At 46.8% G+C, this 21,851-nt stretch overlaps 1 protein-coding gene across 3 annotated transcripts in view; it reads left to right on the forward strand.

Annotated features, from left to right (window-relative positions):
* The window catches only part of ATP9A (ATPase phospholipid transporting 9A (putative)), a 47,526-nt gene extending 26,019 nt beyond the window's left edge, over nt 1-21,507 (forward strand). For 2 of the 3 annotated variants that reach the window (XM_074553798.1, XM_074553799.1), the window contains exons 15-28: nt 1,851-2,012; nt 5,443-5,535; nt 6,455-6,538; nt 6,792-6,962; nt 8,685-8,783; nt 9,039-9,128; nt 9,937-10,081; nt 10,599-10,663; nt 11,416-11,571; nt 11,921-11,985; nt 12,714-12,822; nt 14,059-14,116; nt 15,970-16,173; nt 17,320-21,507. In XM_074553798.1, the coding sequence (XP_074409899.1) occupies nt 1,851-2,012; nt 5,443-5,535; nt 6,455-6,538; nt 6,792-6,962; nt 8,685-8,783; nt 9,039-9,128; nt 9,937-10,081; nt 10,599-10,663; nt 11,416-11,571; nt 11,921-11,985; nt 12,714-12,822; nt 14,059-14,116; nt 15,970-16,173; nt 17,320-17,456 (1,638 nt within the window). In that variant the 3' untranslated portion in view covers nt 17,457-21,507. The remainder of the gene's footprint in view (nt 1-1,850; nt 2,013-5,442; nt 5,536-6,454; nt 6,539-6,791; nt 6,963-8,684; nt 8,784-9,038; nt 9,129-9,936; nt 10,082-10,598; nt 10,664-11,415; nt 11,572-11,920; nt 11,986-12,713; nt 12,823-14,058; nt 14,117-15,969; nt 16,174-17,319) is intronic. The other variant, XR_012583042.1, reaches the window with a different exon arrangement.
* The last annotated feature ends 344 nt before the right edge of the window (nt 21,508-21,851 follow it).

A 21,851-nucleotide genomic window follows, 5' to 3' on the forward strand; every position in this document is an offset into this window, starting at 1 on the left:
TATTAACCAGTGCATTAGAAAGCCAAGCTCCATCTCTGCTCTGGGAGGCTGCTCTAGGAGGATTATCTAACTGCACACTTTAATGCACTGAGGATGGCTTGAAGAAACTTTTGAGAAAGATAAGCTTGAAAGAGCCTTTGATTTGTCGTAATCTTTGGGAGTAAGCCTGCACAAACTTGTTAATATTAAGCCAAATATTGATTCAAATTGACTTAAAGGTCTTTCAAGGCAAAGCCAACTCAGTTACTTTTTTTTTTTTTAATCTGACAATTTAAGACTGCTTTATGAAAGGAAAAGTTTGGTTTAGGGTTCTCTTTTAAGCTTTTGGATGAAAAGGAGCCAAGTTCACAAAAGCTTCTTCAGTTAGTCCCAAATGTATCAATTCATTAATAAAATCTCAACTCAGTGCAAGTATTTACAGGTTCTAATTTCATTTGTATCTCTGGTATGGGATTTTCCAAAATCAATTCCATTTTTAACTGAGGTATTTGTGGTCGCTTGAGGCAGTAGAGGCAGAACCTGAAAGGCAGAAGGGATAATTAACCTTCAAGTCGACAGCAACCATGTGCCCAGCACTCTTGTGCCTTTGAAAATGTCACTGTAAAACACTTCCAGTATTTCATGTCTGTTTAGGGAAAGTATCCCTTGATCCTTTCTGGGGGCCAGTGATAGATGGGCTCGTGTCAGCTGCTGCTCCATCTGTTACTGCCCAGACAGCTTCTGGAGCTAAATCTCAGCAAGCTCAGGCTGAGATGGATGTGTCAGCTGAGCTGGGCACTCTGGGGGAAGCCAAATAAAGGCTTTGGTCTGGTTGCAGTTGAGTGAAAGCTTGCAGATAACTCAGATTTTTAGGCCCTGAAATAGTAGAGGCTGCAATCAAAATGATGCCCACCTCAGTTCAGTTAAACCTTAACCAGTCTGGGTTTTTTTTGGGGGTGGGGTTTTTTTTTGACTTTTTAATGTGTAGGGAGAAGGGTTCTCTGCTAAGAAGTGCCTGAGCCAGCCTTCAGCTGTCTTGCTGATCACTGCAAAATTGTTGAAATTTGTTGATGAGCTGTTACTGCTGAATACACAGAGAACACCACAGAGCTCATTTTGTTTGGGTTTTTTTAATATGAATTTTTAATGTGCTGCATTAGTGTCTCTGGCTTTGAAATTGTAAATCCAGAGTGAATGTGTTGTTTTGAATTCTTAATTTCATAGACAGCAAGCTGGGAAATAGCTCTTTCCAAAAGTAAGTGTTTGTAAAGGGGTTTCCATGATGTGCCCACGAGCTTTGGGCACCCTAGGGCTGGGTGGAGGATTGCAGTGCCTGCCCCTTGCTGAGGACTGTCCTTTGGAATGAAATGATGGCGTCATTTAGATTGGAAAAGCTCTCCCAGCCCATTGTGTCCAAACTCTGCCCAGTGCCCACCTTGTGCCCAGCCCAGAGTGCCACCTCCAGGAATTCCTGGGACACCTCCAGGGATGGGCACTCCAAACCTCCCTGGGCAGCCTCTGCCAAGGCCTGAGCACCCTTTCCATGGGGAGATTCCTGGTGTCCAGTGGAACATGGCTGTCAAAGGCAGAAGGTGACCACGGACACATGGACAGTGCCACACACATCAGACACGGGCTGGGCTGCCCAAAGCCTGACAGGAAGGGAAAATTGGGGATTAAATCAGGAAAAAGCCACTGGGAAAGCCATGGAGGAGCACCTGTGTTTGTCAGTGGATGTGTTTGATAGCACTGCTAGTGACTGGTGAATTAATGACTGGTGAATTAATGACTGGTGAGTTCTCTGCAGCCACCTGCTAGCCCTCCCCTCGGGAGCTGTGGCAGGAGCCCTCACCGTGCCCTTCTCCTCTCAGGTGGCCCTGGTGCAGTGGACAGAGAGCGTGGGCCTGACCCTGGTGGGCAGAGACCAGTCCTCAGTGCAGCTGAGGAGCCCAGGAGGGCACATCCTCAACTTCACCATCCTGCAGATCTTCCCCTTCACCTACGAGAGCAAGCGCATGGGCATCATCGTGCGGGTAAGGGCTGCCAGGGCTGGTACCTGGGGCACAGCCACACCTGGGGCACAGCCACACCTGGGGCTCACCTGGGCTGGCCTCCTGCTCTGGGGTGTCACCAGAGCACAGCAGGGCAGCCAGCCAGGGCTGGGCTATCAGCAAGGCAATCCTCTCCCTCCCTGGGCAGCACGAGGGGAAACACTTGGAAGGCTCTGGAGTAGGAACGCGTGGCCCAGAGCAGGGATGGCAGGGCAAGGGAGCTGAGAGGCTGAGCAGGTACAAACGAATCACTGTGCTAAATCTGGGAGTTCAGAGAGCCCCAGGGTGCACTGAGCAGACACTGAGTGCTCCCACAAGCACCTTGGGCTGCAGGGGATACCTGCAGCAAGTGCAGCGTGTATGCACTGCAGTGCAGCAAGGGTAAATTCTTCAAATCAATTGCTTCGATAATGGAAATTATGTGGGCACTAAGGGCAATCTTTTTACAACTTAGAATAGAAATACTGTCAATAGAAGAGGGAGGACAAAAGAACCTCCCTTCCCATTGCTTTTATTGCAAGTGCAAACTTTTGATGAAATACATTTGATAAAATAGCATAAGAGGTGGACTAACCATCAAAACCAGGGTGAGCTTCATTAAATTGTGGTGAGCTTCAAAAATTGTGGTTTTATGCTCAACAGAAGTGAATGCCCTGAAATTTTCTTATCATGAATGTAAGAGTGCTCCTTTTTCTTTTCCCTTCTTTGATTTGAAGTTTATTCCTTTTAAATTATCTATTTTTATCCTCTCCACTACTAGAAATAAAAAGATTTCTAGTTTGTATTTCTCTGTTTAGATTTTGCCATTTGTATTTTCGGCAGAAGCAGCAAAACTCCCACTTGTGGTCAGTGGGAGCAACATCAGGCCTAGATCCTGGCTGTAAATACCTTTAAAGGAGCATTGGTCCCTCTCTGTGAATTGCCTTTGTTTTGTAGCCCTTCAGCTGCTCCAAGCCACTAAAATCCGCTCTGTGTGCCCTCTGCAGAATTAGGGTTGAGTAGCAGACCTTGACTGCCTGTTACTTTGCCACATTTCTGTATATTCCAAAATCGTATCTTCAAGCAGGGTTTTCATTTCCATTTTAAAAAAAGCATTTATAAATAGATAGTTTTAAAGTAAAATTTGCTTTAATTAGACATTTATTTGTGATTGTGTAGGCACTCCATTTGGTTTGATCCACAGCTTGAAGGGTGTTCCCCTTTTCAGTGCATCTCCTAAACCGTGCTGCCTATTTAAAAAACAGAAACAGGGGGAGGGAGAGCAGCATGAAGCATCCAGAAGAAAATACCCCAGGGAGGGAGATGAAGCTGCCCCCAGCACTGCAGTGAGCAGGACCCAAAGGGAAACATTCCTGCTCACCTGCACAGCTATTCCCTGTCCTTACAAACTGCAATTTTCAGGCTCTTGAGAGAATGTGAGTATTTTGCCAGGCCTGCTGCCCAGCCTGGGGACAGAGTGTGAGCAGTTCCTGTGTCCAGCCCAGCAATGCTGGCCCTGCAGGCAGCATCTCCCTGCACATCCTGTCTGCTGTGCCCCTAGGAAATGATCTCCTTCAACACAGCTTCTAGTAAATAAAGCAATAGTTAATAGCGAAAACAAGCAGCAGATGCTGCCTGCTTTGGAATATTTTTACAATATCTGAGTGTTTCCTTGCACTCAACTGTCATTTCTGTACCTGATTATTGCAGTTCTAAGAAATCCTGTTCTACCCAAGCAGCCTCCTCACCATAGTGTGCACTGACTTATCTTCCTCTTTGAAGAAGGCCTGTTTGTTTGACCACAATATTTTCCATTCTTCGTTTGCTTTGTTTTTTTTCCCCTTACCCATGTGGAATGATCTTTGTTGTAGAGCAGAGATAGTGCAATTGTCATATCTGGAATTGAAAAGGAGCCTTTGAACCGTGGCCAGAGGCAGACCATGGTGGAAAAAGATGCTTCCCCAAAACAATGTAACTGGCAAATCTGTGTGCAGATTTATAGAGTGATCTTGCCATGATCTGAGAACGCACTAACCTCCTCCTGAACTCGGGCAGAGGAAGTGACTAATGCAAGGAGATAGCTGATACAGTATTTATATTGGACAAAAAATCTAAACTATCTTAAGCCAGCTCTGCAGCACGGGAAGTGCAGTCTTTATTCAGCTTCCTACAGAGATGTTGTTAGACACTCTTTAATCAAATAATTTCATAGATAAACCTTTACCTTTGGCTACTGCCAGAAGTGGTGTGTTTTATTTAAACAGATTCTGGTTGTTTTGGAAGAGTGACACCCATTTTCCTCTGGGGATGTGGGATGTGTATCACTCTGTGAGGGCTGCATGTTCCAGGACATTGAAAACCACACTTGGACTCAGTTATGAGCATCTTCCTTGTGAATATCTCTGTGAGCTTGGCAAAGATATTCAGCAAAGGAGTTTCATTATCCTTGGCTGCTTCTTCATTTCCTCAGCAGAAACACTTTATTTCTTTGCAGTTTTAGTGTCCACATCAGGTGCTACATTTTGCCAATTTTTCTTTTTTTGCTATGGATTTAAACTCTGTTTTGCCAGTGCCACAGAACCTGGGGCTTTTAACCTATTCATGTGTGAGAACCTCCACCACATTAATTTCTGTAACGGTGGAACAGACTGACCCAAATATTAGGTGAGAGAATGAAGTGTCCACTTTGCTTTTCTTTCATTTTTCTTATTCCCAAAGTTCTTTGGTCCCCTTATTCACAGCTATTTATTTCAGACCTTCCTGGGCTTTTTGGTTTTGCATTTTACATTTGTTTTCCTCCTATCCCTGGTGGCTGTCAAGGTTTACAGAGCAGTTTGTTACTTGCTCATAGTTTTGTCTCATTTGAGGAAATTGCCAGTGTTTCCATTAGCTTGTAATACTCAGAGCTGTGGCCTCCTTACGTATCTGCCTGCTTAGAAGGGACCTTTTAATTTGTGGTAATGTAAATATGCTTTGCTTGCAGCCTATAAACTCCTTGTATCAGATAAGGCAGGCAGCAGTCTAAGCTTTCTGTGGCAAGCACGAGCTTTAATTATGCATATTCCATATGGTGTAACAGAGCAGGTAAATCAGAGTGATTCTCACTCTGCTAAACTTTGTGCATCTGTCCTGTTGTTCAGGTAAGCAGAGTCAGGTTTCAAGGTGAGGGCTTGAGGTTATTCTGGAGGCACAGGCACTCAGGGCTGTCTGGGCAGGGTCTGTCTGTGTGGAGATGCTGATTTAAAAGCTGATCCCCCTTGTCTAAAGCATAAATTCCTGCTGGGAGGAGCTGGGTAGGCATCCTCTGGCCCCAGAGCCGGAGCTGAGCTGGTGGCCCTTCACTTTCCTGAGCAGACAGCTCTGTGCCTGCTGTGCTGAGAATTCCTGGCTCACTTTGCCCCCCAGCTGTGTGAGCGCTGTGTTGTGTCTGCAGGATGAATCCACAGGAGAGATCACGTTCTACATGAAGGGGGCAGACGTGGTGATGGCTGGCATCGTGCAGTACAACGACTGGCTGGAGGAGGAGGTACGGGGGCTGCTCTGCTCTGCTCTGCTCTGCTCCAGGCCAATGCAGCAGGGCTCAAACGTCCAGCTCACTGCTGAAATGGCTGCAAGGCAGAAGGTTCTGATCCTGGCAGTTCCTTGGATGAGTCCTCAGCCAGATACACCCACAGGAACAAGGGTGTCAGTGGCGAGTTCAGCGTAGTTAATGTGGAATAAGTCCTGGGAATAAAATGGGTTTGGCTCAAAACTGACAAACACTCACCAGATTTGTCCTGGGCTTGATTCTGTGTTTGGATCTGTTTTGGCCTGAAGGGTCTGATTTCAAAACTACATTTGGCAACTTTGTGCTGGGATGTGTTTGTCAGGTTAGCAGTAATGGGGGCACAGAGTTCATGGAATCCCAGAATGGGTTGGGTTGGGAGGGACCTTGAATCTCATCCCATTGCACCCCCTGCCATGGCAGGGACACCTTTCCCAGGGTGCTCCAAGCCCTGTCCAGCCTGGCTGGGACACTTCCAGGGATCCAGGGGCATCTTCAAAAGTAGCTTCACTTACTGATTCTCCGGTGTTCAGAGAAATAATAATAACTTGGGCTTATTTTAAAGAGTTGGTTGCCAAAGATGTGAAGTCTACAAATCACAGGCTTGTCCCCTTTTACTTAGACACAGAGAAAATCTAATCAGTGGGGGTGTTTTTGCCCCCGTGGTGTAGTAGTGAGGACATTTTTCTTCCTGATCACTGGGCTAGGTCACAAACCACTGCAGATCCCCTCTTTCCTCTTGAGTTTATCATGCACTTTATCAGATATTGCAGACTCACTGGGGTTGCTCAAATGGGATGGTTATTTTCTTAACCTGCTATCTTACACTGCCATCTCCATGCTGCTGTGCATAAATCATTTCAGTGCAGTTTATGGTTTACAATGTGATCCTTCTTTGCAGTGTGGTAACATGGCTCGGGAAGGCCTCAGGGTTCTTGTCGTGGCCAAGAAGTCTCTGACAGAAGAGCAGTACCAAGACTTTGAAGTAAGTTTTTATTTGTTTTTTTCCTTTGTTTTTAAACAGTCACTAGAGTGATTCTCACAAAACTCTTGTGATAATGCTGCCTCTCACCTCCCAACTCTCTGCTAGAATTGCTGTTCTGAAATGTCTTGATATTCTTTTTATCAAAGTTGCTTTTCAAGTGATAGCTATGAAGTGTTTATCCCAGGGAAGGCCCTCCCAAGCAGTTCCTGAATCCTGAATAACCAGAATATAACCCAGGCAACTGTGTCCCCAGGCACGCTATGTCCAGGCCAAGCTGAGTGTCCACGACCGCTCCCTGAAGGTGGCCACGGTCATCGAGAGCCTGGAGATGGAGATGGAGCTGCTGTGTCTCACTGGGGTGGAGGACCAGCTGCAGACAGACGTCAGGCCCACGCTGGAGACGCTGAGGAACGCTGGCATTAAGGTCTGCCTGGCCCAGGGCTGCTCCAGCAGGGGCACTGAGACCCTCTGGAGTGTGTGCCACTGTCCCACGGGCAGTGCCTCAAATGCTGGGGGGCCCTGTGAGGGTTTTAAACATCACTGTGGGAACAGAACGTGCTGCAGGTGGTAAATCTTAACACATGAGTATGGCACCTCTAGTGCTTTTCATCTCTTCCTGCACAGAAAGGAATTGGGTAGGCACAAGGGGCGTCCAACAGGAGATTTAGGGGCAGTTCTTCCTTCAGGGAGTTGCATGAAACAAGGCAGGTTTGGGGCTGTGTTTGCTTTGTGCTGCATGAACCCCTGTGCTGGGTTTGGAGCTGTGGATATCCACGTTTCAGTAGCCACTAGAGGGGAGTCTGAGCCAAGAGAATCAGGGACTGGATTTTTTTTTTTTTCCAGCTTTCTGGGCATCTGTGACTCCACACCTACAGCCCAGCTGTGAGGGAGCTGCTGTGGTGCCTGTGTAGGTTCTCTCTCTGAAAAATTTGCCAGGCTTGCAAAAGGGGGGAAAAAAGTGGATTAAGTATTCAGATTTGGGTAAGAAAAGTAGGTGAAAGGTCCTGGTTGTGGTTTCTCTGCTTTAAGTTGCAAAGTGAGCAAAAATCCAAAGCTGTGCTGTGAATGCAAAGCAGGGCTGTGTGTTGGGGGTTGAGGTAGGACAGGGAATTCAATACTTGGGATGAGCTTCCAAAAGTGCTTTTTGTTTGGGGCCACCCCTGTAAACAACAGAGACTTCAGCAGAGAGGTGAGACCAGGGGAATCAGAGCTCCTCAGTGATGTTGGAGTCCTGGCCCAGCACTCCAAAGGGTTTTTCTGCTTCCCTTTCTCCTCACCTTGGCTGGAGCTGGAGGTGTGGGATGTGCTGAGCACCCCTTGCACTGCAGTGTTCTTCAGGGCATTGCATGTGAGGAGTAAACCCGAAGTGGAGGGGGTCCTGCAGTTCATGACTGTCTTGTTAGGATCAAATCTCTTTCCAACCTCAGATTATTTGACAAATGAATGAGTCTTTGTGTGGGTTTTTTTGTTGATGCTTTGAGATTTTCTTAATGTTTTTGTATTTTTCATTAAATATTCTTGGGCAGTGTCTTGAAAGAATAAAAACACCAGTGGAAAAAACCAAACTCACTGTGATATATTTACACTGGAGAAGGAATTCCCAGCCATTGCTGCTGACATTGCTTTCTGACTCCCTCCCCTCACCAGCACAAAATAAAAGGAGCAGTGTAGATTTAAAAAAAAAATCTAAAAAAAACCCTCAAGCAAGGTAGTGTGTTCCAGACGTACACATCAGCACTGAGCTAACCCCAGTTGCATCATCCACATTTCAGGCTGGGCCAGGAGGGATCTTTCTGCAGCAGGGCCCGGTTGAGAAATGGCCGGGGAGGGACACATTAACACACAAATACACATTTTTTTACTTGCATTTCATGGTTTTATCAGCAGAATCTTGAAATATTGCAGGTGGGAAAAATGCTACCCAGAGTTTGTAACTTCCTCTGTGTCTCAGCCTGTGTAAGAGCTTTGCTTTCTTTCGCATGTGAGAATTTTCTTGCGTGTTTTAAAATAGGGGTTTTTAGAAGAATAATTTGTACATGTATTTTAACAGTCCTTTTATAAGCCTGAAGGGGCAGGTGGTACTTGCAGAGGTCCTGCAGCCATGGTTGTTAAGCTTCACTTAACACATGAAATGTTTGGATTTTAGGTGTGGATGCTGACAGGGGATAAGCTGGAGACAGCCACGTGTACGGCCAAGAACGCTCATCTGGTGACACGGACACAGGACATCCATATATTCAGACTAGTGAGTGACACCCACAGGCCCTGCCTCAAGGGGCCCAGGCCCTGGGACAGGAGGGCTGTGAGATCCCAACTGTTTTCCAGCAGGGTATTTTTATTCTTTTGCCCCAACTTTCTACCCCGAGTTTTTATTTCTGTGACTGCTGCCCTGACTCAGTGTGCTGCCTGTCCTGGCTGTGTCACTTTTGTTCCCTCTGGGACTCTTTGCTGTTTTCTCACCCCAGTGGAGCACACCTTGCTCAGTTCCATCCTCCCCCAGGTGACGAACCGAGGAGAAGCCCACCTGGAGCTGAACGCCTTCCGCCGCAAGCACGACTGTGCCCTGGTCATCTCGGGGGACTCGCTGGAGGTACTGATGCCCCAAGTGTCAGCTTTCATGTTTTCCAGATTCTGCACTGCATAGTGTGTAACTCTGAACTGCATATAAAGTGCTAGCCAGTCTATATGCAGTTTATATGCTAGCCTCACAGCTCGGTCACACAAAACAATCCTTTTCCAGCCTCAGAGCCAATGCAGCTTCAGGCCCAAAAAGTGTAAACAGCAGGGAATTGAGGAGAGTAATCTGGGAGGATGGGACTGCTTAACCTGGAGCTGGAATTTAGACAATTAACCCCAATATGGAAATGGACCAAAACTTATCAAAGTGTGAAAACTTGTGACTCAGAGTCCATCTTGGGCAGAGCCACGGCTGGGCTCTTTTGCTACCCAAGGTGTGTCCTTTGAAGGCCTTTTAATAAATCCCTACATTATTAAAGTATTATTGAAATAGTTTATTTAGTTTATTTATAGTTTAGTTTATTAAATCCCTGCTGTCTAGGCTCTGTTCTAGGTAGCCTCTCAAGGTATTAGTAGGGTGGGCTGTGGGGAAAGGCTGGTGCCCACAGAGCAGGTGTAACCCAGGTGTGTGCCGCGTGTAACCCAGGTGTGTGCCGCGTGTAACCCAGGTGTGTGCCGCGTGTAACCCAGGTGTGTGCCGCGTGTAACCCAGGGCTGTGCAGCGTGTAACTTGGGTGTGCCGTGTGTAACCCAGGGGTGTGCTGTGTGTAACCCAGGGCTGTGCAGCGTGTAACTTGGGTGTGCCGTGTGTAACCCAGGGGTGTGCTGTGTGTAACCCAGGGCTGTGCAGCGTGTAACTTGGGTGTGCTGTGTGTACCCAGGTGTGCCTGAAGTACTACGAGTGCGAGTTCATGGAGCTGGCGTGCCAGTGCCCCGCCGTGGTGTGCTGCCGCTGCGCCCCCACGCAGAAGGCGCAGATCGTGCGGCTGCTGCAGGAGAGGACGGGCAAGCTCACCTGTGCTGTGGGTGAGTCCCAGTAGGGCCAGGCACACGGGAATGGCAGCTGCCATCTCTTCTCTGAGTGAGCTCTCACTCATCTCACACCCCCTGGAGATGGTGATTTAGGGAGCGGTGGTTTTGTGGGGTCATAGAGAAAATATTGAAATTTTGCACATGGAAATTCAATACCAAACTCCTCATCACCCTTTCAGGTGGCATCTTTGCAAAGCAGAGCTTGAACCTGATCAGGTGAAGTGCCACTGTTAATCTGAGCTGTGTTTCAGTGTTGTAGATGTAATGGTGCCACCTGCTTTCAGCATTGGAGATGTAATGGTACCACCTGCGACTGAGATACATCAATCACTGATCTGGGGGTCCATTAAAACAAAACTTCAGAGCTTAAATTCATATTTCTGTTTAAAATCTTGCTTTTGTTGACTGGGTTAAGTGTTATAATAGTCCAGTGTGGTGCAGATGACTTTGGTGGGGTTGCAGGTTGCCCCTGTTGCTTAACTCCCAGTTTTGTTTGTGTTCTGCCCTGCAGGTGATGGAGGGAATGATGTTAGCATGATTCAGGAGGCTGACTGTGGTGTTGGAGTTGAAGGAAAGGTGAGATTACCTCATCTTTAATGAGAATTTCTGTAGCCAGTTTTCAGGCCATTCTTAAATGAATCCTCAGATATTTGTGCAAGAAAGCGAACAAGCTCCCACAAGAATCATCATCAGACCAGTAGCCCTATAATGAGAAATAATTTGACTATAAAGGAGACTACCGGTAAAGGGAGTTAAAGTTCATTATTTGGTTTTTGGCAGAATCTCTGAATTTGTTCCCTCATGGTTAGTTTTGGGGGGTTTTGATGCTCCAATGCTGGAGTTATAATTACACTGATAAGATATACCCCACATGCACAATTAAAAACTGCTCACATTAGTTTGCAAAACAAACTCCGGGTTGGAGCTCTGATTCCTGCACCTGGGGCTGTGTGGGGCTGCAGGACTGGATTGGCAGCAGCAGACAGACTGTGCTTGCAGCGAGCCAAAATTGTGTGAACTTTTGAGACTGAGAATTTGTTCAGCACTGCCTTGATAGGAGTGTCACGTTAACATGTGTGTTGTGGATCAGAATCCAGAGCTGCTTAGAATTGGAGGCCAAGGTTCAAATGGGAATTCTCCTCATATTTTTGCTCTTTGCTTAAAACTCACAGTGGAAGGAGAAGTACTGAGGCAATGCTCTCCCTCACCTAGCATAGTGCAAATATTCCTGGAAATTCTGCCAGTGATAACTCAATAATAATAACACGATATTCTTTGTTTCCAGTGCTGAATGATCTCACTGTGCCTCTCTTTGCCCTTGTTCCCAGGAAGGGAAGCAGGCATCACTGGCAGCTGATTTCTCCATCACTCAGTTCAAGCACCTGGGCCGGTTGCTCATGGTCCATGGAAGGAACAGCTACAAGAGGTCTGCAGCCCTCAGCCAGTTTGTGATCCACAGGAGCCTCTGCATCAGCACCATGCAGGTAAAGGGGCTGCCAGGAGGGGCTTTCCAAAAGAGGTGGAAGAGCCAAATCATGAAGGAAAGGTCCTGTGTCTCATTTGCAATGCTGCTATTTCTTCTCCTGAAAGTTTTCAGGGGTTAGGACTTGAAATTGTTACTTTGATATGAAAGCACATGAGAAAATTCCTGGTGTTGGACAAATACCAGCAACTGCTCCAAAGGAATAGAAGGGGTTGATGTTCCATTAGTCTGTCATTATTTCAGGAGTTGGGAGAGCCCACTGCAAAAATGTTCCAGTTTGAGCAGTGTATTTTTAGGCTGTTACTTTTACTGCAGTATCTCAGTGTCTAAAAAGCTCATTTCTTTTCTAGGCTGTTTTCTCATCAGTGTTTTACTTTGCTTCTGTTCCTCTCTACCAAGGCTTCCTCATCATTGGGTAAGAGCTCATTTTTACTGGTAATGAGGAGAATCTCTGCACAGTGAGCACTCCTGGGCTGATTAACATGCAAGCCATGCACATCTCCACTCTGCTTCAGGAGCTGGGTGTGAGCCTTGTCCCCTTCAGGGCAGACACTGGCAGAAACCTTTCCAGCAGGATGGTTTGTCGTGTTTGTGAAGCAGCCCACCCTCCAGGAATGTTCCTTTGATCCCAGTAAAAGCAGAGGGACAGCTGTTCTGGGCTGGTGTCTGCACAGCAGTGAGAGGCAATGCCAGGAAGAGAGAAAACCCAACCTTAGTTCCTGCCCAAAAACTCCCTAAAACAGGCCATAGCAACTGTAATCCCAGCATGACTTCTTATACTTTCAAGTACATAATTTAAAAACCAGTAAATTCATTTTCATTGCCTTCTGATGCAAACAGAATCAGTCCTGAGCTCTAGAGCAGACTTTGGATGGGCACAGGTCAGTCCTTGGCTCCATTAAAAACCCACTGCAATATTTGAGCCAGTCACTTTTGTATGAGTGTTCCTGATCAAGAGTCACTCAAAAAGCCAATCCTGATGGCTTTTCCCTACCTGCAAAACTCTGGTGTGCTCAATTGCCAGTTTTTATAATGTGTGCATTATTGGACACTTAAAAAATGTGGTATTTCCTTTCTGGAGCCTAGCATTTGTTTGCTCATGTCTACCTGAGATAATTTACTGATTTCCTGACTTCTTCCCAGGTACTCCACAATTTACACCATGTTTCCTGTGTTTTCTCTTGTCCTGGACAAGGATGTGAAGTCTGAAGTTGCAATGTTGTACCCAGAGCTCTACAAAGATCTTCTTAAGGTGTGTGAGACTCTTGTTTGTGCGTTTTGCTTTAAGGCAAGATCCTCATCTTGATTTGAAACTGTAAATGTGTAAAGTCAAATATTGCCAGGAGATCCAGAACTTTACCAGGCATTTTCAGGCAAAACTGTGTTAAAGTCAAATTTGAATCCACAGATAGAACCAGAATTTCTGGCAGTTGTTTATTGAATGCTGCATGAAATGTAATTTATTAAAAGCGGCTGGGCAAGTAGAGGTTCCATTCTGTGGGAAATTCTGGGGATTTAATATTACCAATTTGTTCCATAATAAAGGGAAAAGAGAAATTGTTGGGGATTTGGCACTGTCCTGAAGCCAGAAAAGGGAAGAGGGGAAGGGATATGCTCATTTGATGGAGGCAGGGGCTTATCCCAGAGTTTCTGCAGTAGAAATTTGACTGCAGCATGGTCTAAAGGTTTGCTTGCTGTGCCATTTTTATAGCTTTAGCATCTATGTCAGGCCCTTCTCCTTAAACAAAGAAAACTTTATTTGATGTTTACCATAGAAATATGAGGAAGGTAGATCTTGTCTTAGGCTGCTTTTTTCTTCCTCCCTGGAAAATGTTTTGAATAACTGGGGTATGCAGCCTGGGAACATCTTTCTCAGTTGGAGGAGAGGGTGGACTGAGTCTTCCCCAGCTCCTTTCCCTCAAGGGTTGCTGTTAAACAGATACTCTGAGAAGCACTGCCTGTTTTTCCAGAGCCTCAATAAGTCTCCATCTGGTTTCACTTGGATGTTGTCTCTTATGTCATAAACCACTAATTCTTCAACCATCCTTAGGCCTGGTCTAAACATAGGGGGTTTTGTGCTGGTATAGCTGTGTTGGCTGGAGATGAGTTTTTAAAATCTATCTGCCTTCAATATGAGGGTGATTTGTGTGTGTCGAGAAATACAGTATTAATGTATTCACATCAATGTGTGTACACACATCTTCTATTTCATGGTGATTCAACTCCTGAGGCATCTTTGCACTGGATGAATTGTGTGTGCACTGAGGGCCAGGTTGTGCTGGGGAGCCCTGAGCTACCACAGCCCCTCCATGCATCCAGAAAAATGAGAATAAAGGGACACTACCTCAGCGTTGCTTGATTTGTTTTATTTTCTTTTATTTTTTCCAAAGCACCTTCCAGTTCTTTTATTGATTTCTAAGTTGATCAATAAGTGAATTTTCATAAAAGAAAACCCCAATGGAGCTTTGTCTTTTTTTCCCCCACCCAGGGACGACCGTTGTCATACAAAACATTTTTAATCTGGGTCTTGATAAGCATTTATCAAGGTAAGAAATCAACTTCTGCTTGTGCCTTTAGATGTTGTAGTGTGTGTGGCTATCTGAGTTTTGGTATTGCAGAAGTTAAGTAAGGTATGAAATGAATTTCCCAAAGCATCCTTGTGGTGATGAATATATATTTTTTCATCTCGGAAAATGTCGGTAGCGTTACCAAAGGAAAAAATTATCTAAACCCAAATATTGGCAGTAATTGGTCAGCGCTGTGATGTAGAATTCAAACCATTGTGTCTCTTCCCATCAGAGCCATCCACTGTCACTCTGTGCAAGTTCCTTGCAGTGCTGTAGTTACCCCTCTGTAAAGCAGAGCTCATTACTCTCCCTCCCCTTCTTTTGGGAAAAGTTCTCCAATCTATGGATTTTGCAGGTTTTTGTTGGCATGTAAAATGCAGCATCTGTAGCCTTCTGTATCTTATCCAAAAATGGAAGTGGCAAGAGTTCTGGTTGCTTCACAGGCATCTGTGATTCAGGGTCACAGCCGAACTCACGTTCTTGATCATATCTGATACACTCTAATTAGGCTGCTAAAGCAATTAGGTAAATGCCTTAATTACAATGCATTTTCAACAGTGGATGTAGTAATTTGGGTATGTATCTAAGAAGGTATTTTCTTTCCTTTTTGTCTTTTTCTAAAATCAAGGACTCTCAAATTCAAATGGTCTCTGTAGGTATTAATCAGGGAGTTGTAGAAAATAGGTCAATAATGTGGAGCTAAAAGCTGAAGTGGCAAAATTCTCTGTTTTCTCTTTGTCAACAAGAGTGAGAATAAGGGGTCAAAAGAAGCAGGTAATTCTTACAGATTTAATTAATGTTGCCATCCTCAGCAGGGAGTGAATCTAGGAGTGTAAAATCTCCATTAACTTTATTTTCTGAAATCTATCACAGGCATCCTACAACAGGGATCAAGGGCTTGGGATGCTGAGTAACACAATGGCAAAGCCAAGGCATGGAGAGAACACTCCCAAGTGGTGGAAGGCTGCAGCCAGGGGGTGATGCATGGGGGGAAAGATTGCTCCTTGAGCTAAGAGCCCTCTCTGGTTACAGGCTTTGGTTAAAGTGACTTCACCAGTGCTGTGCTCAAGAACCAGCAAACAGCGGCCAAACAACGGGGCCAGTTGCTAGCAGAGATGAGCCCGACCAAAACTTGAGCAGCCCAAAAGTTTGGAAAGTTCACAGCTGGGTTTGAGCTCTGTGGCTGGAGCTGGGTTCCCTCGCAGGTTTTCCCTTCCGGAGGCGGCAGAGTGATGGATGTTGGTGTGGATTACTCATGCTGCTCACATGAGTTATTTGTGCAGGTGGCCTGGACAGCCCTGGCCAGGCTGCATAGGAGCACAAACAATGCCTCGTTAGCAGGGCTTTAATGGGATCCTCTTAGGGGAGTGTAAAGGGGAGAGATCTCAGCTCAGGCAGTGCAAATTGAGCCTCACTTGTATCCACTGAGCATTTCAACACTTGGCTGCCTCTTGGCATGAGGCAGTGTGGTAGGATATAGAAGAATTTGATATCTTTTAGCTTCTGAGTAGTGACCAAGTGCTTTTGTGGGAGGATAGGGTTTCATGATGTTAGAGATCTCCAGTTGCCAAAACAGCATGTATTAATTTCCTATCTCCATGTGTCTATGAACATGATAGACTGTTAGAAAACTTTGGGTACCTCTGCTGTAACTTTTCCCTGCCTTCTCATCAGTTCTGTCTCCTAAATAGTAACTGATTTGTTGTCATTACATTCATCAGGTTTCATGAAAAACAGCCTCAAGATAGAATTGTTTCAGCCTTTCCAGGACCTAACTGTGGGTTTGAGAGCTGAGCCTGGTGTTTGACTGAAATAGTTCCATTCCCTTGCAGGTAGCATCATCATGTATGGAGCTCTCCTCCTCTTTGAATCTGAATTTGTGCACATTGTTGCCATTTCCTTCACGTCCCTGATCCTCACCGAGCTGCTGATGGTGGCACTGACCATCCAGACGTGGCACTGGCTGATGATCGTGGCTGAGCTGCTCAGCCTCTCCTGCTACATCGCTTCCCTGGTCTTCTTGCACGAGTTCATTGGTGAGGTTTCGCGCTCTCCTCCACTCAGTTCATGGCCTGGATGGTGACAGGACTGAGCTGAGCAGAAGGCTCTTGGTGGGGCCAGCAGCAGGCACAGTGACAGTGGTGCCACAGTAAGCTCTGTGGAATTTGAAGGCATTTGGAAGATATTTTATGGTTTCTTCCCACAGCAAAATGCTAGAGAAGGTAAAGGTGCTCAGGAGGGTGTGCTGATAGCCAGTGAATCTCATCCATTGTTTGAGCACCAGCACATGTCAGCTGTCTCATGTAGCAGTGACCTTTATTTCCATGTGGGAATTTGAGATGGAAGGGTGAAGTCTCTGCTGTTGGATGGAAAGATTTTGTCTTTTAAACTGGGAGGAGTTGCCTCCTAAAACTTACCTTATTGTATCTGTTCACTGGGACCATTCTCTTACGGGTTTGGTTGTTTGTGTTTTAGTTGCCTGAGGCAGAGCTAATCCTATTCCCTGGCTAGAGGAAGAAGGGTGAGGAGTTCCAGATTCCCCCAGTAACTGTCGGGTTGCCAATATCAGACCCATGGGCTTGTTCAGTGTTCATTCAGGAGCCACAAGATGTCACTGCTTCTTCCATAAAGCTCTTTCCTAACTGAAGACAACAGGGATAACTACCCCTGGCTGGATCTGTCTCTTGCATGTGGTTATTCCAGTTCCGTTTTGAACGATGCTTTAGCTCTTTTTGTAAAGGTTCTGAGGTGTTTTGGGTCAGGAGCTGTGTTTGCTGGGCTCAGCCAGGCAGCAGGGGCAGCTCCCAGAGCAGGAGGACACTCAGTGCTTGGCAGTGCCAGGAGGATGTCCCTGTTCCAGGTGGGGTTTGGGAGGGCAGTTACCTGTGAGAGCCACACTCCTTACACCCCACTGCTCAGCACATCTCTGCATCTTCTGGGGAAGAGCAGGGCAGAGGAGTGAGGAGCCAGGTGTCATATGAGCTTTGATCTTGGAGATGGGGCAGCATTAAGAATTGTGAAATTCTTAGCATGGCCTGGGTTGGAAGGGAGCTTAAAGATGATCTGGGTCCAACCCTGTCCCACAGGCAGAAGGAAGCAGTGGGGGATTGAGCTGCATTTCTGCACCCCTTCCCAGAAGGTTCTCCCCGTGGTTTTGACTCTGTGCTCGTTTCTCCACACAGATGTTTACTTCATTGCCACCTTGTCGTTCCTGTGGAAGGTCACTGTCATCACCCTGGTGAGCTGCCTGCCCCTCTACGTGCTCAAGTACCTGAGACGGAGGTTTTCTCCCCCCAGCTACTCGAAGCTCACGTCCTAGGGCTGCTGCTGCTGGCACACAGAGACAGGCATTGCCCAGGGCCCCGAGACTCCCCAGCTGCTCCCCAATGAGCAGTCCTGGCCCTCAGGGCCCCGTGGTGATCTCTGGTACCTGCTGCTGCGGTGAGGCACTTCCAGACTGCCCTGGACGGGACCCCAACACCACAAGGGACTGTTTGGAGGGTGGAGGCTCTGAGTTCATCCGGTTCTTGGCACTTTTGTTCTACTTAACTGGGGTCAAATGCATGGAACTGCGATGGCAATGGGTTTCTCTTGCATGGTTCAAAGTCTGTGGAAGCTGCTACCTGACCTTGGGATTTACATTTGACAATTTGAAGTGAATTTTTTAAGTGTCTACACTGTCCTTTGCATTGTGTTACCTTTTGTTAAGTTTATGTTATTCGTCTTTTTTGATTCAAGTAGTTACATTCTTTTTACATCTTGGAAATCCCTTAATGTAGGTGATGCACTACACTGCTGACAGCAGATTCCTGATTTATGGCATGTTGTTTCCATAATGGGGCTCCAGCCTGTCGGATCTACACACACTGGAGAATCTGAGCGTGTCTGAGATTTTCCTTCCGTTGAAATGTGGTCACCCCAGTGATTTTGGAGGTATCCAGCCATTGATAAAGACAGAAAAGTGGTAGCTCAAAACGAGAAAATTCAGTTTTGTTTAGCTTTTGTCCTTCCTGTTAAAAGGAGCAGTGACATAATAGTTTCACTCTGTATTTATTTGTGTAGGAGAAAATTATCTAAACTAAAGCAAATCCTCTTTGGAACAGAACTTTGCAGTTGATCATCCTTGAAATGTGTCGACAACGTGAGAAGAGTCTCGTACTGTTCTGCAGACAATGTGGCAGACGTGTCTTGAATCCTTGGAGACTGAAAGGAGAGGTCACAGAGCTGCTACTCCTCACAGCTCCATGAAATCTGTTTCCTGTTAGTGTGAAACTTTGAGGATGAGCTGCAAGTAAGCAGAGGCACTCCTAGGTGGATGTTTTAATGACATGCTCCCTGCAGAGAGGCACTTTTTGGAGCCTTGCACTTGCTTGGCTCTAAAAACCAAACCTGAATCACAAGAGTGGGTTCAGACAAAGGCATTAGGCTGAGTGCAGAGCAAATTTATGTGTTTTTCTTTCTCCAAAATTAAACTCGGTGAGTTCTGTCATTATTATAATTATTTAGTCTACATTATAATTTCATGAGGAGAGCCATACGTACTTGGGCTTCTCAGTAGAAGGACAGAGACTTACAGGGACCTTTTAGAGCTGGGTTGGTGCATCAAGCACGGATGGGCTTTTAGTGGCAGCCATCCTTGTCTGAGGCTCCTCAATCTGTGCTAAATTAGCTGCTTGCTGTCTTCTTCCCACATCAGAGAAACCATGGGTGGAGCTGGCACTGCTTGGGACCCTTGTTCCTTGGCTGCCCAGGGGGAGAGAGCCCAGGCCTGAGCTCCTGTCCCGGAGCAGAACCAGGGCCTGGGCTCCTGTCCCGGAGCAGGGCCTGAGCTCCTGTCCCAGAGCAGAACCAGGGCCTGGGCTCCTGTCCCGGAGCAGAACCAGGGCCTGGGCTCCTGTCCCGGAGCAGAACCAGGGCCTGGGCTCCTGTCCTAGAGCAGAACCAGGGCCTGAGCTCTGTCCCAGAGCAGAACCAGGGCCTGAGCTCCTGTCCTAGAGCAGAACCAGGGCCTGGGCTCCTGTCCCAGAGCGGGGCCTGGGCTCCTGTCCTAGAGCAGAACCAGGGCCTGGGCTCCTCTCCCAGAGCAGAACCAGGGCCTGGGCTCCTGTCCCAGAGCAGAACCAGGGCCTGGGCTCCTGTCCCAGAGCAGAACCAGGGCCTGGGCTCCTGTCCCAAGGCAGAGCCAGGGCTCCCTTCTGGCAGTTGGGCTCACAGCCTCCTGTGAATTAATTAATTAATGCTGTTTTGCCAGAAAGGTCCTCAACGTTGTCTTCATCATGACAGGATAGTGTTGGCCATGCCACTGCTCTGGAGTCCCCAGACAGCATTTCAGAGAATCATGGAATGGTTTGGGTTGCAAGGGACCTTAAAGCCCATCCAGTGCCGCCCCTGCCATGGCAGGGACACCTTCCCCTGTCCCAGGCTGCTCCCAGCCCTGTCCAGCCTGGCCTTGGGCACTGCCAGGGATCCAGGGGCAGCCACAGCTGATCTGGGCATCCTGTGCCAGGGCTGCCCACCCTGCCAGAATTTCTTCTCAATATCCCATCCAATTTGCTTTCATTAGTTTAAGTACAAGAAGCAAGAACTCCTCTTGGCCCCAGGTGGTGACTGGGCAGCCCAGTCCCCCTGGGCTCTGGTCCCCAGCCTTGCCCCTCTCCTGTGTGTTGGTAGCTCAATGTCCTGCAACAGCAACAGTGCCAAGCTACTGTGTGTAAATATTTGAGACATATAAATGGTAGAATTCACTGTTTCCTCAAGTCAATACAGTTTACACTGAGTGGACCATATTTGCAAACTATTAGCTTACACCAAGAAAGGGAGTGAACTGTGATTTCATTTGTATTTATTGAATCATAAGTTTAGTAGCAATTTAGTAGAGTTGATAGTGATCTAGAGCTGTGTTTTGGGGCGTGGATTATGTTCTTTGCAGTTTGTGTTTTTGCACAAGGTAGTAAATCCAGAAGTCATTTCTGCCTGGATATATACTACAACTTTTTAAAGCAGTCAGAGACTAAAACTGCCATCTAACAAACAGCAGGAAAGATGAACACTTCTGTTTTTCAAGTTTAGCACTTTATGTTTGCAATCCATTTCTCATAAGTTATTTAAAAATGTTTTTAAAAACAAAATTTAATACACATGTTCCTATTTACTGTACATTAAAATAAATGGATTCTCTGCTGGAAATTTCATCTTTTCCTCTAGTATGCTCATAATTTGTACTTTTGGGGAGTGAAGCATTGTTTTCTTCTTCTGTGCAGTATCTTGTTCGTGGCCTTAGTGTTCTTCCTATTCCTTTCAGTGTGGGTTCTGTGCTGTAGCAGTTCATGTGTGACCTGTGTGCTTTGGGCTGCCCCAGGTGGTGCCCCTGGCTGCCAGTGCAGTCTCACTGTGCTCCTGCTGCCCGTGGCTGCCATCACCCCGTGCTGAGGGTGAGGCTTTGTGGCACACTCTGCAGCAATTCCAGGTGTGTCACACCCTCCCTATCCCCTCTCCTCTGCATTTCTCTCCTCTGCAGAGCTCGTGGGGCAGTGGAAACCCAACATTCTGTGTCCCACAGACTGTGCAGGGTCTGATCAGGGCTGTTTGAGCTGAGGGGTGCTCAGGACCATCCCTGGTGTCCCCTTGGGGTGAGCACTGTGTGCTGGGGCTGCAGTAGGGTGTTCTCCTGTGTTCCCAGAGCTGGCCCAGCCCAGCCCAGGACAGCCTGGGCCTCTGGAGCTGCCTGGGAGTGGTGCTGGAGGGGAGCTGGGTTTGTCAGGGAATCCTGCAGCTGCTCTATGGGGTTTCTGTGTGGGAAAGCTGCTGCTGCTCTGCTGCCCCACAGGGCCCTGGTTTGCCCAGAGAGCTCTGCCCCATCAGGGATGTGAGCCCTGCCTTGTGCAGCTCAGTGTCCTGAGCTGTTCCTGTGCCACTGGGCTCGTCCCACAGTGTCTGGGGCCATTTCAGCACTATGGGCTCTTTATTTATTATTAGTTATTTCATAAGTGTTAAACTCTATGATTTGCATGAAATCCTGTGGTTCACAGCTTTGCCAATATGGTCCATTACTACTGCCTACGACAACTTGTGTACTTATATGCCTTTGAGAACAGTTTTCATTGTTAAAATTGTTTAAAAACTCAGTGTTAAGTTAATTTAATTTTTAATGGGGAAATGGATTCTGGTGTCAAACTGGTATTTACTGTGATGCCGATGTTTTGTACCTGTCATCCAGCTAAACAACCTGTAAATATCCTGAGTCAAGAGAAACATGAATGCCAATTATTTATTGTTCTGTGGAGTTACATGTCGCAGATGTGTAAGACCTTCAAAGGGAATGTTGTAAAACAAGGTGGAAAAAATAAATTTTATGCAACTTCTTTACTTCACCCCTGTATGGTGCACCTGGTTAGTCCTGGCAGGGGCAGTCCCAGAGGTGTGGGCATTGTCAGGATACAGGGAAGTTGTACCTGTGGGTGGGAAATGCATCTCCAAGAGCTGATCAGAGCTGCTGTGTTAAATTCTTTCTAGAGCCAGCTTTGGTTTAACAGGAGTGGTCATGCTGCTGGCAGCGCTGCTGGGAATGAGCAGGGAATTGTTACTGAACACAGCCCTGGGAAGAGCAGGGGTGCAGCAGCATTAGGAGCAGCTCTTCTGGGCATGTTCTCATCCCTTGCACACTTGAATCCATGAGTGGCTCTGCACGAGAGCAGCCCCAGGGGCAGGGGGAGAG

This window comes from Zonotrichia albicollis, chromosome 17, assembly GCF_047830755.1.
Source record: "Zonotrichia albicollis isolate bZonAlb1 chromosome 17, bZonAlb1.hap1, whole genome shotgun sequence".
Lineage (NCBI taxonomy): Eukaryota > Metazoa > Chordata > Aves > Passeriformes > Passerellidae > Zonotrichia > Zonotrichia albicollis.